Consider the following 16,370-nt stretch of genomic DNA (forward strand, 5'->3'; position numbering starts at 1 on the left):
TAATCAGCTCTTTATGCACTTTCTTATTTCAGCCCTCTCTACGCCTCCTCTTTTCTTTCTTTCTCCTCTTAAGTGTTATAAGTAGAGTAAATCTCAGTGTGGAGCACAGCCTCAACCCTTAAAACTTACTGAGAGACTTGTCCGTTTTAGTTGCAAATGTTCGCTGTAAAACAAAAGAAGCTAACAATCCAATTAATTCTGTCGTGGTCTGATTTTCTGGATGACTAAAGGTTAAAATTATTTAGGATGAACTCTTTAAGTGCTGTCACATTGTGACCTTTGACCCTGGGCGAGTGTTTCTTTACATTGGAACGTCACTAATCTTTTAAACTACCTTAATTATGTGCTTTTTTTAATGGACACTGGTTTGAACGCTATTTGCCATATTTCTATATCGTATTGTTGTAAAAACACTGCAAAAACACAATCAGATGGGAGGTCCCGAGCTACTGTGGCTAATAGCATGACTGCTTGCAACCATATGACAGTATGTATCTGTGTGTGTGTGTCCGGGCCAAGCAGCTGGGGGATTAGGGGGTCCACGGGCCTCAGTGACCCACGGGGAGTTCCTCCTCCCCGGGTCACACAGCTGGCTGCAGCCTGGTCGGGAGATAGAGGGAAGTGTTTTTGTAGAAGTTTCTGATAACCTGAAACGTCCTCCAACCGTGTCGAAAGGCCGCGATATTTAAATGTGACGCAAGTTTTGATTGAGTTCAGTGGCGCCAAATAAAGCCCTCCGCGAGAGTGAGGGAGGGAGGCACGGTCGTGTTTGTATACTCCAAGTGTCAGAATGAGATCTCTGTTTACTCGTTAGCTTACGTAACCAGCTCGGTCGGGGACTTTGTGTGCGACGTAGCATATGAGTGTTGGAAATGGAGGAAGAGAGAAATCAAGACCTAAAATCTATCTCCCGCCGAAAATCCTAACATCTGACAGGTTGGAACTTTCCTCCACAGACGTTGCTTGTGACTCCTTAAAAAAACAAAACATGCCAAACGTGGCAGAGTCCCGCCGGATTAAAATGTTGTTTGCCGTCGGTAATGACAATTAAAGGAGCTCCGCCAGCGCCGCTAATCTAGTTTGAAAGGAGCTCATGACAACAAGAGACAAGTAGACAGTCGGCGTGTTTCTATTCGGCTGTCAAGCAAGTTTCACGCGCCACATCGACACGTCAAAATAAAGACGCCGAAACAAATAAATAGATTTGAATGAACGTCAAAAAGAGGAAAATGGACTTGTTTTTGGTAATTTGTTATTCTACAAGTACAAGTGATACTGTAATGCTGTGCATGTGGAAAAAAGATCCCTTACAGATGGCATTTCACAGTCAGTTCCGATCGGTTTTGAATCGACACCATATCATTATTCACCAGCAAGTGCATTTCCATTCTTTACACGCCTCTACTGCACCTCCGCAAGCGTGGAAACCACTTTGCTCACTTCTTCTGTCTCTTTAAACAGCGACGCATCAACGAAAGTCGCGGCGGAAAACGGAGACGGCAGCAGGAAAATAAAACCGAATGCCGGCGTTGAAAATGGACGCGCTATGTTTAGCAGGAGGCCGGGCGGAGAGGACAGATGAGACACTCGACTGCCCCCCCTCCCCCTTCCCCAATCCCGAGGGCTATATGGAGCAAGAGCGCAAGGTGTGATGTGAACCGCGGGGACCGGCTCGAGTGGAGAGCTGTAATGACACGCCGCACTTTGAGAACATCATCGCCGTACGCCGCCCTCCCACGCCGCCCTCCGAGAGTGTCCGAGAGCAAATGATAGACTGGATATAGCACGCACGCGAATAAGTGTACATGATTACACAGCGAGAAAAAAACGTGTGAGCGTCCATCTGGGAGCGCGAGAATGTGTGTTGCCGCTCAGGCCTCGCTTCCGCCTTATGACAGTGAGGAATTTGGTGGTAGGGTAGAGGGGTGAGGGTTTATTCTGCACCTGCCACTAGGAAACGGAACAAGGAAATTAGTAACCCCCACCAAACCTCCAATGCCTTATTACTCCCCCACCCTCACCGCCGTGCTCCCCTAAATGCCCCCAGTCCTCATAACTGCTTCCCCTAAACAGCTGGAAAACAACCATATGTCTCTGTCAAACACACACACATGCGCACAACGGAGGACAAAGGATCGTTACATTTGGAAAAACAAGACCCTTGTTGTATTTCTTGCAAATATTACCTTTAAAACTGTGTCAAAATGAGGGAAAATGACTCATTTAAGAATGATTTTCACAACAGTCATCGAAAAAAACAAGCCTGAGTTCACACCTCAAGAGAAATTTGCATCATAATTTATGCAAAGGCAACAGTACACAGTCTCTTTAAATTATTAACCACTCTTCATACCTTGTGAGAAGTTGGTTCCAGACTCGACTGACACAAACGCCACTTAACGGCGCGTTGGATTTATTAATGCTCTCATTGCCGAGCTGTCGAGAGCACGCGCGTACATGTGTAAGCAAATCTGCCGGGCTGTGTGCTCACCTGTTAGCAGACTGATGAGGAGCACACGCGCGCCGCATGCAGAATGCATTAATTGCTCGGCAAAAAAACAAAAAAAAACAGCTGCAGCACCTCGCTGCCAGGCGCCGCCATTCATATGCGCGTCCACGCGCGCGCTTTTCCGGGGGAAAAAAATGTTTAATGTGTCGTAATTCTGAGAGGTATCAGCAGTCTTTAATTACTTCATCCAGTCTCTGGTTGTTGGTGGTGATACTGCACCGCTATGTGGATTTCCCTCAACCCATAGGACCCAAAGACCCCCACTAACAACATTCTGTTGCTAGGACATCCTCAAAAGGACTATGTCCATTCTCTGATGAGTCACAACTGTTTTGGAGGCACAAGGGAGACCTACACAATATTAGGGAGGTGGTCATAATGTTATGTGTGAGGAACTGCAGTTTATGGCACCTCAGTGTTGGCATACGTTCTCAAGGCCAGAGTTTGCCACTTGGTCCCTTCCATCTGAAAAACTATGGATTAACCCTGAAGGCTACTTATGCAGCTTTCTCCAGGAGCAATGAGAATCTCCCGTCGACCAACGATCGCTTGAGAAACTACAGCCACAAAAACACGTTTAGCAAACTGACGTGTTCATTAGTGCACAACGCATTCCCCAAATTCATCCTTGTCCTCGCACACACTCATACCTACACTAATGGCGCTGTGCTAGCTGAGTGCTACAGACACAGAGCAGACCTGGATGGCGGAGGAAACCATTAGCCGCTCTGGCCCGGCCCGTGGAGAGGCAGCTCTGCTAATCAACCCAGCCTATGTCAACAGCGCCAGTGGAAATTGGCTCTCACCTTGACGCACGAGCCTCATCTAAATGGGCCCGTGTTTACACTCGCTGCGACTATACACTGAGCAATGACGGGGAATGTGTACAGTATCAGTGGCAGGTAGCCGTGGGTATGACTGCAGAATGAGAGCGACGGGTTGGAAATGAGAAGGCGAGGAGAGACGGGAGGCACCGGGGCAAAGAGTCGGCATGTGAACGGAGAACAGGTACTCTCTCATGGAGCACAGAGGAACATTCAACGCCTTGTTCTTCACTCAGGTGATGTCATGCTTCACATGACTATCAATAACCATTTATTTGACTGTTCTACCGCAATTTTTCATCAGATTTGAAGAAATTCAAACCGTTTAGCAGCCACCAAATGTAAAAGCAGTCCTTCCTAAGAAAGTCAAAGGTCACATTTACTTCTTGGACAGCACTGCGGAAGGAGCGCAATCATGTAACGGAGATGTGTTGAGGGAAAAGCAAGTAAAGTAACAGCTGATGACAGAAACAGATCTTTTCCACTTTTGCTCTCTCCGCAACAGGGATTCAATTTCTGAACAGTTCAAGATAAGTTCACTGTACGTCTATCGGATAGTGTTCTACGCTATTCTGGGTGAAAAAAGAGAACATTTGAATTCACGGCGACCGCCGCGACTCCTGCCCGTCCGTCTGTATTTGTGGACCGATTGTCACGCAGACTTGTACATGACAGACCCTGTTATTCCCTCTCTGAGCTCACAGGGAGAGCCCAGGCCTCAAAGTGTATATCTTTTGTTTTATTTATAATGCGGCGATTTCATTTTGCCGCACACAGGCCTGAGAGACGGCGGGAGATAGGGAAGTGGAGGACGGAGACGAGATACAGAGAGACGCGAGAGAGATATAAACAGAAGTGACAGAAAAATGCAGACAAAGGGATTGATGGAATCAGAGGAAAGCGGAGAAAGAGGAGTTATTGTAAACAGGTAGAGCCACTGGTGCCTCAGCTGTGCATGTGATGGAGCTGGTTAAAGCCCTTTCATTTCCTACTGCTGATTCCATTACATTCTTCCATGTCTGAGCACAAACACTGTTAGCCGGACAAACACCGGAGCCTCTGCACGCCGAGGGGCCCGGCGCTTTAAAAAAGGCCCCCGCAAAAATGAAAGGGTCAGGACACCTCTCGGGAAATCAAACTAAATATCACCACAGTGCTTGGGCTGCTTATCTTTTGTTATTATTTAACAATAAAAGGTGAGTCCACATCAACGTTTAAACCAATCATTTAGGGTCCTGAGCCAGCTGTTGTGGGGCAAAGTCAGGAAAAAGTACTTTTGGAATAAAAAAGAAAACTCCACAGAAGCAAGAGAAATTAAATGAATAACGGAGACAATAACTTTAACTGAGTCATTGGACAGCTGGCCGGCAGCGGGTGGGAAAACAGTTGATCACTTATGAAGCTGCGAGGAGCAGCACTGGGCTTTAATAAAGACGGGGCGAGTGCGGCAACAATTTGATTTCTCTGCTGACCTTGAAAAAGCCATCCAAATTCATCCGCGGCTCCGAACTAACAATATTACAGAGCTTCGCAATAAACACAGCGAGCCAACTGCGCGAGCTAGGGCTGGAATTCCGGGAGCTTATTTCCAGCCGACAAAACAAGACAAAGGAGCAGCAATGAAAGAGTAAATATGAGAGTTTTTTTTTCTCAAGTTGAATACTCTTGTCATTGATCCACCTGTACTACGTTGTTAGGTGCGTCCAGTCTGGGCACGGCTCATTAGGGCCTGAGCCGAATCCGCCGGGGTGAAAAAGTTCATGCTCTCAGACGTGGTGGTGAAAGCCAAGTGGCTGAGAGTCTAGGATGAGTGCTTGCACCCGTTTCACGAAGGTCAGCCGAGAGTCCTTGAGGGACACTTTTCCACATACCAGTGGATACTCGACGTGATGAGGACAACCAAGGAGTTGCCCTGTTTTTTTAAGGAGGGGGACAGAGGGTGCTTGATAAGAGCACCAAGCCTTCAGTCACTCCTCAAGCAACAAAAACAAGAAGCTTCTAGCATGATGGACTGCAGACAAACATGCAGGAAGTTGTGTTTGCTAGAGGTCTTCATGAGTCCTTAACTTTGGACCTTGTTATCAGAGGTAATATGCTAAGGTCCACCTAAGCCGTAGAGATATACTTTGGAACCGGACTGACTTGGATTCTGTGTTGGTGTTTGCTTCCAAAGAACACACACGCACACACACCGTGCGTCCTGCTCATTGGGTCATTTCCATTGTCCAGATGTGACCGGAGCTTCACGAGGCCAGGATGGCCCCTGATTGGAACCCTGTCTCTGAATCACTGGCCATCAGCTACACATTAATCAGCCAATTATCAGCCCCGGCCAGCAACGTTGCCGCGCCAACCTGGCCCCCTAATCCAATCACCTTGGGGGAGTGGGTCACGGGGTGCTCTGATTGGATAACCCGGGGCTGGGTCACCGCGCCCGTGACCCGCTGCTTTGAATTGGTAATGACGTTAATATTCTCCATATGGCCGTGCGTGCGCCTCTGCAATTTCTGTGTGTCCCGCAGCACTGAGCCTACCCGGAGGCTGAGCTGCGCCCCGGCGCTAATGGCCGGTGGAGAGGGAGGCGAGAGCCAAAGTATCACTCTCCCCAGGGCAAAGCTCTCCACGCTGCCACTTCCAGGCCCTCTTTTCCAAATCCTCTTTCCCAGACTTGAGCTCGTCTCGTTGGCTGCCGTGCAGGAGCCCGCAGCACTTTGTCCCAGGCTGAGGGCCACTTTCTTTCCATCAGCTCTTCTAGTTTGGCATCCTCTCCTTCGGGTCCAAAGAAACTCTTAATTTGGGAGGAGGGAATAGCCGGGCAGATCTCAGTATAATGATTTTACAATCTGGGCTTATGCAATGAGAAAAATGTTCCATTACAACAGCAAGGAAGAAGGCATGAGTGCATACTTTGACTCCACCACCATAGAAAACACTTGTGTGCAGCATAATGTGCAGCTGCAAACTGACAATTAGCAACACAATACTAAAAGTGAAAAATTCAACACCTTGATTGTGCCTCAGTTTCATCCCCATCCTACTTTTTCTCCTCCTCTCCATATGCTCCCATCTGTGAGACGCCTTGCTACATCTCCTGTACTATCCACGCACGCTCGCGCGCACGCACACACCAAACACTCACCTCCTTCACTCCCACCCCTCCAGCTGCAGCCCCAGCCGGCTCCACACAAAGGCAGGCCAAATGTATGCTAATGAGAGCCAGGCCAATGGTGGAGCCACACTCATTTTGAGAGGAAATGGCTTTCAATAATGGCGGCCCCCGGGGGGATTTTGCACAAAGTTCAGCTCCACTTTGAAAAATGCATTCAATTCACTGCTGTCTCTGCTCTCTCTCCTTTTCTCCTGTTTTTCCCCTCTCTAGATGAAGAAGAAGAAAAAAAAAGAAATAAATAAAAAAAGAAATCCCGGAATATATTTGCGTCCCCTCCTCCTTCTCCTCTCGCCTCTGTATTTATGCTAGAGAGAGTCAGAGGAGTTTCAGGGACTGAAGAGTCGTGATTTATCTTTACAGAAACATCAGAAACAAAAAAAAAAAACACAAACATGTAAAGCTGGGTGGTGTTCAGACTCCGTGCTCCTCTTTGCTTTTGCTCTTCTTCCGTCCCCAGGAGCATGTTAACTGTACCGTATGCATTTCAAGCGGATGATATCCTGTGGGTGTTGGACCTAAAAATACTTCAAAGAGGGTATGAGGAACAGCTAAATAACAATGAGAACGTTTCGTGAAGTGATGAACATAATTTGAACCTGATATCTTAGCATGTGATCATGTAAGCCAGAGAATGTGACGGCTGCTACGTAATGTAGAACATCGGCGCCGTCATTATTATTTATACTCTCGAAAACATTGCCCGTGCACGAGAACAACACCAAAGATGATTTTTATTATTAGCCGATCCACTCATTTCTTTTAAAAGCTGTCAATAAAATGCAAGAGAACAGAGAGGAAAGCCCGCAGCCACTTCCCAGAAGTGAAGATGAAGATCTTCAAATGGCTTGATTCGCCTGACCAGCGGCGCAGAACCCCCGAGATGTTCAGTTCACGGTGATGTAAATGGAAAAGCTCATATCTACAAAGGGGCGAGATCATCTTCACGATGGGATCACACCAGCTGTGACGCCCTTCGCATGATGACGATGCGAGCCATGACTCAGGCCCCACCCGTCGCTGAGCCCTGCCTTCGTCTCTGTGAAGTTTTGCGACTAAATTTGCGAGGATGTAAAACCATCAGCTGCGCTTCTACTGCTGGAAAACAGGACGTCCAATGTGGCATCTTCTAATGTTTTGTCTAACGAGCAATGCCAAACTCAAAGAGGCTCGATTTGGAACACGTTTAAAAGAAGGAACAGAGAACGGTTACTTCCTAAAATGATGGTTTCAACAACAAAGCGGCACTCGGAATGGAAAAGAAGGTTTGGTTTGAGCTGTCAGAGGTCACCCTTCAGCTTGTCTCCATTTGGGTTTCGTCTCCACAGTTACACTTGGCTAATCTCTCTGTCCCTCCGCTGCTCGGTCATGTCCTTCCCTCTTTTCCCCACTCTCTCCCAGCATCCTCAGTGCGCCTCGTCCTCCCCCTGAGCCGGTGCTGATGTCTGCGCTCCCTGGTGCCTGTCATATCAGGAGGGGCAATAACCCGTGAAATGACTGTTCTCTTTTTTCCCCTCGCTCTCCTCCCCGCCGTCCCGGTGTCCTCCCCCCGCTCTCCCTCATTCTCCGCCTCTCGCTTTCCCCGCGCCACGCCGCTTCACGCTCAACTTAGCCGCCGGGCCCGGGAACATCACGGAGGCGCCGTTCGCTCGGCGGGTGCGCACACATGCTTACATGACACCGAATATTCCGGTTTGCCCGGACTGATGCATGTGCGCTGTATAATTTGACAAGAGGACAGTTAAACAAACAGGGGGAATGTGCAGTTTTACTAAACCCACACTGGAGGTTATACATCCTTCGTAGGAGCAAACTCCACGAGTGTGTGTTAGTGTGTGTGTGTGTGTGTGTGTGAGATCCTAGTGCCTGTGCCCTGCTCTCTGGAGAGCTGATCAGTCCTATTCCTGGGATGAGTAGACACTCCCAAGGCAAACACTCCAGATTTAATTATAAGCTCCAAAGAGGATTAGTCTGTGCTGTGTGTGTTTCTGAGTGTGTGAGTGATGAGGGGAAACACAAAGAGAGGGAGTGGCAAGAAGTTATCCTTTCATTTCCTGCACTGAGGAATAAAACCCATGCACACACGCACACAGAAAGCAGCAGTCTCACCTGGGCTGTGTGGGGTATCGTCGGTCTAGCTCCTCATACCGGGGCTCAGGTCGGGATTCGGCTCCTCTGGGTACCATCTGCAAGGAAACACAGGACGTATTTAGACATTCAACTCAGAAGTGAAAGCATAACTCCCTCAAAAGAAGTCACTCGGGTGAAGAATGAATAAAAAACGCGTTTAAAGTTTTAGATTCGAGCAACCGAACCCCGTGATGGAGAGCACACAGGTCCGTAGGCTACGTGTTTAACTTCAGTAATATTTCAGCAGTCCGACGGAAATGCAGCATAAAGTATTTACAGCGTGCATGTTTTCTTGTGCAGCAGCGTGGTTCCAGTAGAGTGGAAAAAAAAAAAAACAATAGAGCGAGGACTCATGGAATGCCCCACATGTGGTAACATAAACACATGCACCCACATGTGAGCGCTGTACCCCACTCATGAACATGTGTGTACGGTTCACGCACCAGTCAATCGACAGTATGTTTTGAGACGCACCAGGAAGTGATTGATTAAAGCCGTGCCTGGAAACGCTTTTTTTTTTTTTGGCAAATGAAGATGGTGCACAAAAGCAGGTCATTTTCCACACGCACCGAGACCAGCACCAAAGCAGCAGCTAAATGTCCTATTCTCAGTGCTCCTCCTGCACATCAACGGATTAATGCATCATCTGGTATAAAGTTGGACACCAGGTGACCTTCTGGTCTGTTATTGCAAACAGATGGTTGAAGATGGTGGCTTATACATCTGCAACACATCGTAGTCTATGCAAGTTGACCAAGCCAAGTTGTCAAGTATTTACACTCGGGTATTGTTCTGTTGTTACGTCGCTAAAACACTAGTGATTTCTATGCTAAACAATGCCAAGAGGAAGTGAGCGGATCATGTTTGGAGTCGGAGCTTGTGGATGTTGAGCAACAGTGGCTTTTTGAGAAATGGTGGCCATGCCTAAAAGAGAAAAGACACCAGAGTAGATGGTGAATTCTCCTGGGAGACATGGAGAAGGAAATGCTATCACACCGTGATGTGTAGTTACAATTTTGAGGAGTTGCAAGACAAGCTACCAATGCAGAGGCATAAATCTATTTTAAATTGATCGGTACAGAAATACTGGAAACCGTTCATACATCTCAACCACATTGGCCCACCTTTCTACGCTTTTAGAGCAACAATGCCATAAACAGAACAAGAACTGCTTTGGATCTTTGGGAGGGATGGTGCTGATCCCTCCAGCAGAGTTCAAGAAACTTCCATAGAGGGTTGTAGTACTGGGTCTCCAAACTTGGTCCAATGCTCTTTGGCAGAGAGTCTCTGGAACTTTATTTATTGGCTAAAACAAGTAAAGCCATCAAATTAGCTGCATGCATGTGGATGTGGTCAAAGATTGCGACATACAGAGGGGGTTTAAACAAACCATCCCCGAAAGCAGAAGAGGAGGGAAAAGCAGTGTGGGGGAACATACAGTTCCAATTATCTGTAATCTGGGATCTGGGCTCTGAGTTTTCGCATACAAACGCAGGCTGTTTACTCAGTGGACATTTCTACGGTCAAACGCTGCGCGGGCCCGCTGTAGCGTGATACTCTAGAGCGCTGGTCAAATACACAAAATAACTGACAAGCACATGTGCACATAAACAAGCAATCCCGAGCTTGACAGACACGAGGAAATAAAGAGGCAAACAGCCGTATGTTTGAAGCAGGCTATCAAAGCGACTCGACCGGGCGAACACCCACGCACGCAGCGTTTAATAGCGCAAACGCGCACTATTAAGAGCCGGGCTCGCTCTGTTTTGCGTGTACACATGAGTCCAAACTCATCCTGCATGTCAACGCTGCAGAGGCGCATTACCAGATATCATTAGCATGTCTCTGTAATGTCGGGAGCTCTAATGTCTCTGAACGGGAGCCAGGAAGTGGAAGTACATCAGAGCCGTGGCCCCTGCAAGGCTGCTACCTATTCACTAAAGTGGGTTTGTGCCCGTGTGTGCGCATGTATGAAGTATGTTTATGCTAATGTTGTGGTAGTCGTGAGCGGTGTGTGTCTTTTGTGTGCAGTTTTAATATGATGTCAGGAAAGTGAACATGTGTGTGTGTGTGTGTGTTAGACAGAGGCCATTATGCAAAGAGAGGCATAATGTGAGGTAAAGGGGGCATTAGTCTCAGCAAAAAGCTGGGACTCAGGTGGAAGACCTTCTGTGTGTGTGGGTGTGTGTGTGTGTGTGTGTGTGTTGAATAAGGCGTAATACATCTTGTGAATATGAAGTCGTGGGGTAAAAAAAAAAAAAGAAAGCAAGAGAAAAAGAATGATGAGGAGAGGGGAAATGTATGTTTAGCTGAAATGAGTGAAATTCTTTGTCCATTGATTGTATTAACATAATAGCCTGCAGCCATAGGTCTGGATGATGTCTTTATTAACTCACACACATATTATGGATGTCTGTCATATGGATGTTTTTCAGGCGGAAGCCCATTTCCCCTAAATTAGAAAACCAGCGCCGGTGCCAGATGATGCGAAATACCAGCGGCGAACACACACGCAAGTAAACACACACAAAACAAGTCTCAGCCTCACCATGGCAACTGGTAAAACAGCAATATGAAATTCATCCAGGTTAGAGAGGAAGCCGAGCGGCCGGGGCTTTCTGAGGAGGCGGTCGGCCTCGTCTTCACAGCTCCGGAGGGGTGAAGAGCGATGAGCTATTCCTCGCACGCAAGTTCACGTCCTCGTCCTGAACCCGCTGACATCATATAGCGGCCCGTGTGGGTCTACTGTATATGTGCGGTTATCAGTGGAAAAGTTAATGTCTTGAGCAGGCAGTAGCTGACAGAGAGACGGACTCTCCGCGGACTCCACGGCGAACCACAACACATGCACACACATGATGTGGGATTTCCCATTCCTCGTGAATGTCATGTGGTAAAGCTTTAAAGTCTCAATTGTTAATCTTGGCGTTCGCCGCCTCTGTGTGTAACTTAAACCCGAACCTTACAATCAGCGGATCTTCAGGCTGCTTTTTCACACCGCCTCATCGCACGGAAACCGGCTCCTTCTCATAAAGCGCCTAATTGTGCCGAGTCACTGCGTGCGCCGCAATCCACCAGTTGACAAACGCCCTGGCAGAGTGGTTGGCATGTGTGCGAGTGTGAATGAGCAGAATGTCACTTTTCCATTTTTCCAAATTAGAAAGCCGTGCCTTGACAGTGCCAGATGATACGCATTGAAACGCGCGCACACACCCCACTCGGCTCGAGCAGCACAGCTGTCGCATTCATCAGAAAGTATTGCCAGAGCTCAGGAAATGAATTTCTCCGAGTACTTTTGGCTGTGCTGGGAATTTGTGATGTTCATATATATACACAATAAGCCTCAAATGAGAGCCCAAGTGCTTTGACACAATGCCTGAGCAGCGCTTTCATTCTCCGACTGAGATGCTAAGATTCGCCTTTTTTTCTGAGGCGCTTTACTCCGCCGTCTCTTTCCAAACAGCATAATTAGCCTCCTGTATTGCCATCCATCCATCCATCCTTTTCTTCCTCCCTCCCTCCATCCATCCATTCTGGCTGCTAATTAAGCACGTGTCTCAGCGAGGAGCCTCTGCCTGGCGCCCCATGCCCACCTCCTGTTGGCAGACGTCACCCCCATGCCCTGCATCCGACTGGCACGGTGAGGCGCAACCCACCCCAAATCCATCTTCTCTGCCTCCCTACAGATCACGGCGAGGGGATTTTTGCTGACTCTCTCGTGGGAGGAGACAAAACAGATAAGAAAAGCAAACAGAAGCAGGAAAAGGGAACTTAAGTGTCTGAGTGTTGCTGCCACTAGTTGCTGAGTATGAACTTTGAAATGCAGAAATATGGAAAAACCAATAACAGCTTCAAGAAGTCTCAAAGACCACATCAGCAATAAGAACTAAACTGATGGTTTTGTTGGGTTAGCGGTCATGTTAATCACAGTTTAACCAGCTAATGCTGCCTTCAAACGGGTCGTCTTTACCCTATTGACGAGAAAATTCCATAAGAGCCATGCCCTCTTATCGTATTCACCATCTTGCAAGTGGAAATTTTCAATAAGGTCAGTTTGCTTTTCAGAAAAAAGCAGAAGTGGATGGTGAGTTCACACACACACACACACATATATATATATATATATATATGTATAGAGAGTAGGAGAGTTTTCTTAATGATTTTATAATATGTCTGAGGAAAGTGTTGAGTTTCCTAATGGCCTCATCCTTTCATTAACAGACACTTCACGGTACCCTAAGCCCAAGACCACAAGAGCAATCACTAAGGCGACGGAGGGGAGGAAAAAAAAGATGAAAAACTCCCTTTTAACAAGACTAAAACCATGAGAAGAATGGTTTCTTCATGGACAGCATGGATACAGCATAACACGTAGGCGAAACTTAAGTTACCGGGGCTTGAGTTTGCTGAACTTGAAAGTGTCTTCTGGATGCCAACAGTTGTCTGATGACTCTTGAACGTCAAGCACTTTGCTAACATGGTCTCCCACGTTGCAACCATGACTTCCATCTAAAGGCAGCTTCAGACTGCTGACCACAGTTTTGAGATATACCCCCCAAAAAGTCAGAGAAGGCAAATTTTTTCGGCCGATCGGTTGGAGATCCTCTTTCACATTTGCCCGTTGGCGCACAAGATTACGCCGATTATGTGCATCTCAAACAGGAGGCTCACTTGCCCCCCAGCGTACACTAAACACTCCCACACCTGGACCCTGCTCACTCTGAGCTCGTTAGCAGCAGATGGTATACACACACACACACACACACACACCACCACACACACCATCACACACACACGGTGACCAAAGGTTACCCACACTCAGACTGGAATGCAGTCTATTTTGGTAATAGGCCAATCTGCTGGCAATTGTCTTCATTGTTAGTGTTTGTTTAGGCCTCAACTCTTGACCTTAGAATGGCTTTTTACATTTACATACAGTTGGCTGGATTTGCACGCGCTCTCCTTTTAATCCCCTCCATGTAGGGGCTGGGTCAAAAGAATGTTTATCTCATTAGCTGCATTAAATATATAAGAGCTGGCTTTCTCTTTCCTGCCTCATCCATCTGAATAAATCCTCTCTGGTTTGCACTTTCAAACTGTTTACGTGGAATCTAAACAGACTGGATGTGTTTACGTGTATCGGAGCAAAGAGATGACGGGGAAATGTATGCTAAAGAATGTTTTACACTTTTCGGTGCAAAGCGCTGATGTCACTGGCTCAAAGTGGACGAGCTAAAGAGAACAAATAGTGCTGCAGCCTGGGAGAGGATTTGATTTGTTTAAGTGTCTATTTGCCAAAAACAGTTTTGGGACCGGACAATTTATGTCCCTGTTGAGACTGGTCTGGTTCTGCTGAGCAGCTATATTCTGTTGATTCATTCTGATTGTTAACAGCATATTAGCTTTCATGCTAACCATACTGCTGATGGTGTGCCACACAAGCAAACCCTTTAAACCGCCTTATAACCACAGCCTGCATGTGTGTATTTTCTTATCACACGAATTGCCAATCAACACGGACCCCAAACCTGTTCCATATGCGTCACCGTGTGTGGTCATGGCAGTGGCCATGAGTGGTGTTTATTTACTGGGACCGTGTCCTTGTTCATGTCTGTGGGCCTGTTCGCCCCCCACCTTAAAGGTTCGCTGAACACACACACCCCTGCGGGAGCACGTGCGCGGCTGGTGGCATTCCCCGGGTTAGGATGCCCTAAAATGTGCAAGCAGCTCAGTCAGTTTGGTTTTTGTTTCACCCAGCTGTGTGCGTGAGTCTGGGCACGGCTTTGATGTCGGAAGCAGGAACTTGCACACACACGATGCAAAAAAGAAAAGCGCTACCACACCTTCTGACAGCTCCAGTTCTGTCAAGTCATGGCATCATCTGCACGGCAAAGGTTAAACAGCCTTCTGTTGTATCCTCCTTCCAGTCACAGATTTGAGGATGTGGGGGTTGACACCACCACCAGCGATGGAGTCTTTGATGACTGAATCCAGCTCCTCTTGCCCTCCAATGGCCTGCTGCAAATGTCACGAGGTGGAACAGTTTGCCCTTCAGATGCTTTGATGTAACTCCTGGCAACTTCAGAACCTCTGAGTGAACCACTGAGGCTTTAAAGGACCCCGCCAATTTTTAAAGTGCAATCACGACCAAATGAGGTGACAAAAGGGTGTCTGAGCCGATTGCCCTGTGTTGCAGCTATGTGAAAGTCCTTGCATTGTATCTGCGGAGACATTCAAAATCACAAAGCAAGGCTAGCCATGGTATCTTTCTGCCAGAGAAAGTAGACAAAGCTTCGTTCAACCGACCGCCGGTTCAAAAATCTGGGAATCAATTGAAAAATGCAAAGGCAGTTACCACTTTTCACCACAGGTGGCGCCAAAGTAAAAGATTATTCAACACTGCCACTTTGAATTTAGGCGCGTCTTTTTTTATTTAAGTATAAGTCTTTGAGAAAATCCTTCTCGGGCAATTTAACTAGCAAAGATGCCTCTTCCTCTGCAAGAAGCAGCTCTTGCAGATGTTTGCCAGCCTCTTGGCCCATGAGGTCCATTTGCCTCCAAGCTCCCTGCTGGCGGTGGGTTTCTTTCAGAAGAACACACAAAAAAAAAATAACAGATTTGCTGGAAAAAAAATGAGGGTTTCCTTCTGTGTGTGATGAAGTGGTCTGTTTAATGTTGCGGCCAGTTGATTTAGATGGCCACTTGGAAGATGCCGTGATGAACAAACGATGAAATGTGTTGAATTTTGCCTCATTTGTAATGTTGCAAGAGTCATCAAGTATTTCTGGGGCTTCCAGGGTTCTCCCATACCAGATCTATGAACGGTTTGACAGGACTTGCATAAAACCTGAAAATATCACTCTAAAATTGCTCATGCAACTACAACACAAAGCCTTTTGTGTTATTTGACAGCTTTAAGAATGATGCTAGAAGTGCAACCTAAGCAGAAAGCGACCAAAAACACAGCCGACCCTGACGATGCTCCCCTTCTTAAACCTGAACACAGCGCGGTGAAGCACTTTGAAGTGGGAACGGGCGCGAGTGAGGAGGAGAATCGGAGATTTCTATCAACTCGCAGACAGATCACACTCTGCAGTTTGCCCGTAGGCCCCAGACAAGCTGTGGGGATAAAGACAGACACCAAATAAGTCCCTGTAGGCCTTTGTTGGCCCAGATGGAGAGGAGGGAGCGGAGGTAGGGGGGAAAAAAATCACCCGTTCGCTGCGCAGCATCGGAATGAAGTGACTTAAAACAAAAAAGAAAGAGAGAGAGAGAGAGAGAGAGAGGGGAGGAATGTGGAGCCTCGGGGATGAGCTGGAGAGACAAGGACAGAGAGGAGGAGTCCGTGGACGGAATCACTCATTGTGACTTTGCAAAGAGAAAAGAGGGAGAAAGGTGCCGAACGTGTGTGTGAAAACTCTTGATGGCAGTGGGCAGAAACATAATGCCGGAATGAGATGTTCGCTCTCGTCTTCGTCTCCCAGGAGCGTGAGCGAGAGCTGAGCTCGTGCCCGAGTCGGTGCTTTATAAGCAATGAGAGAGAAAAGTGCTCCTGTCTGCACCAATCAAAGACAGATGAGAGCCAGCGGTAAGTGGGAGGTGATGGAAAACAACGCAGGTGGTCAGCTGGTGTGAAATGAATCAGAATCTCTGGTTTCATCAAATTATAGCTAAGGAAAAACATTATCAGGACGCTGGCAGCCATTTTGAATTCCAAAGTGGCGCAGGAAGTAGCATCTTA

At 47.4% G+C, this 16,370-nt stretch overlaps 1 protein-coding gene across 2 annotated transcripts in view; it reads right to left on the bottom strand.

Annotated features, from left to right (window-relative positions):
• pard3ba (par-3 family cell polarity regulator beta a) overlaps window positions 1-16,370 on the bottom strand; it is a 136,587-nt gene that overhangs the window by 4,338 nt on the left and 115,879 nt on the right. For both annotated transcript variants that reach the window (XM_084574247.1, XM_084574246.1), the window contains one exon: window positions 8,609-8,685. In XM_084574247.1, coding sequence (XP_084430373.1) covers window positions 8,609-8,685 — 77 coding nt within the window. The remainder of the gene's footprint in view (window positions 1-8,608; window positions 8,686-16,370) is intronic.

Source organism: Chelon labrosus (assembly GCF_963514085.1).
Source record: "Chelon labrosus genome assembly, chromosome: 24".
NCBI classification, from domain to species: Eukaryota; Metazoa; Chordata; class Actinopteri; order Mugiliformes; family Mugilidae; genus Chelon; species Chelon labrosus.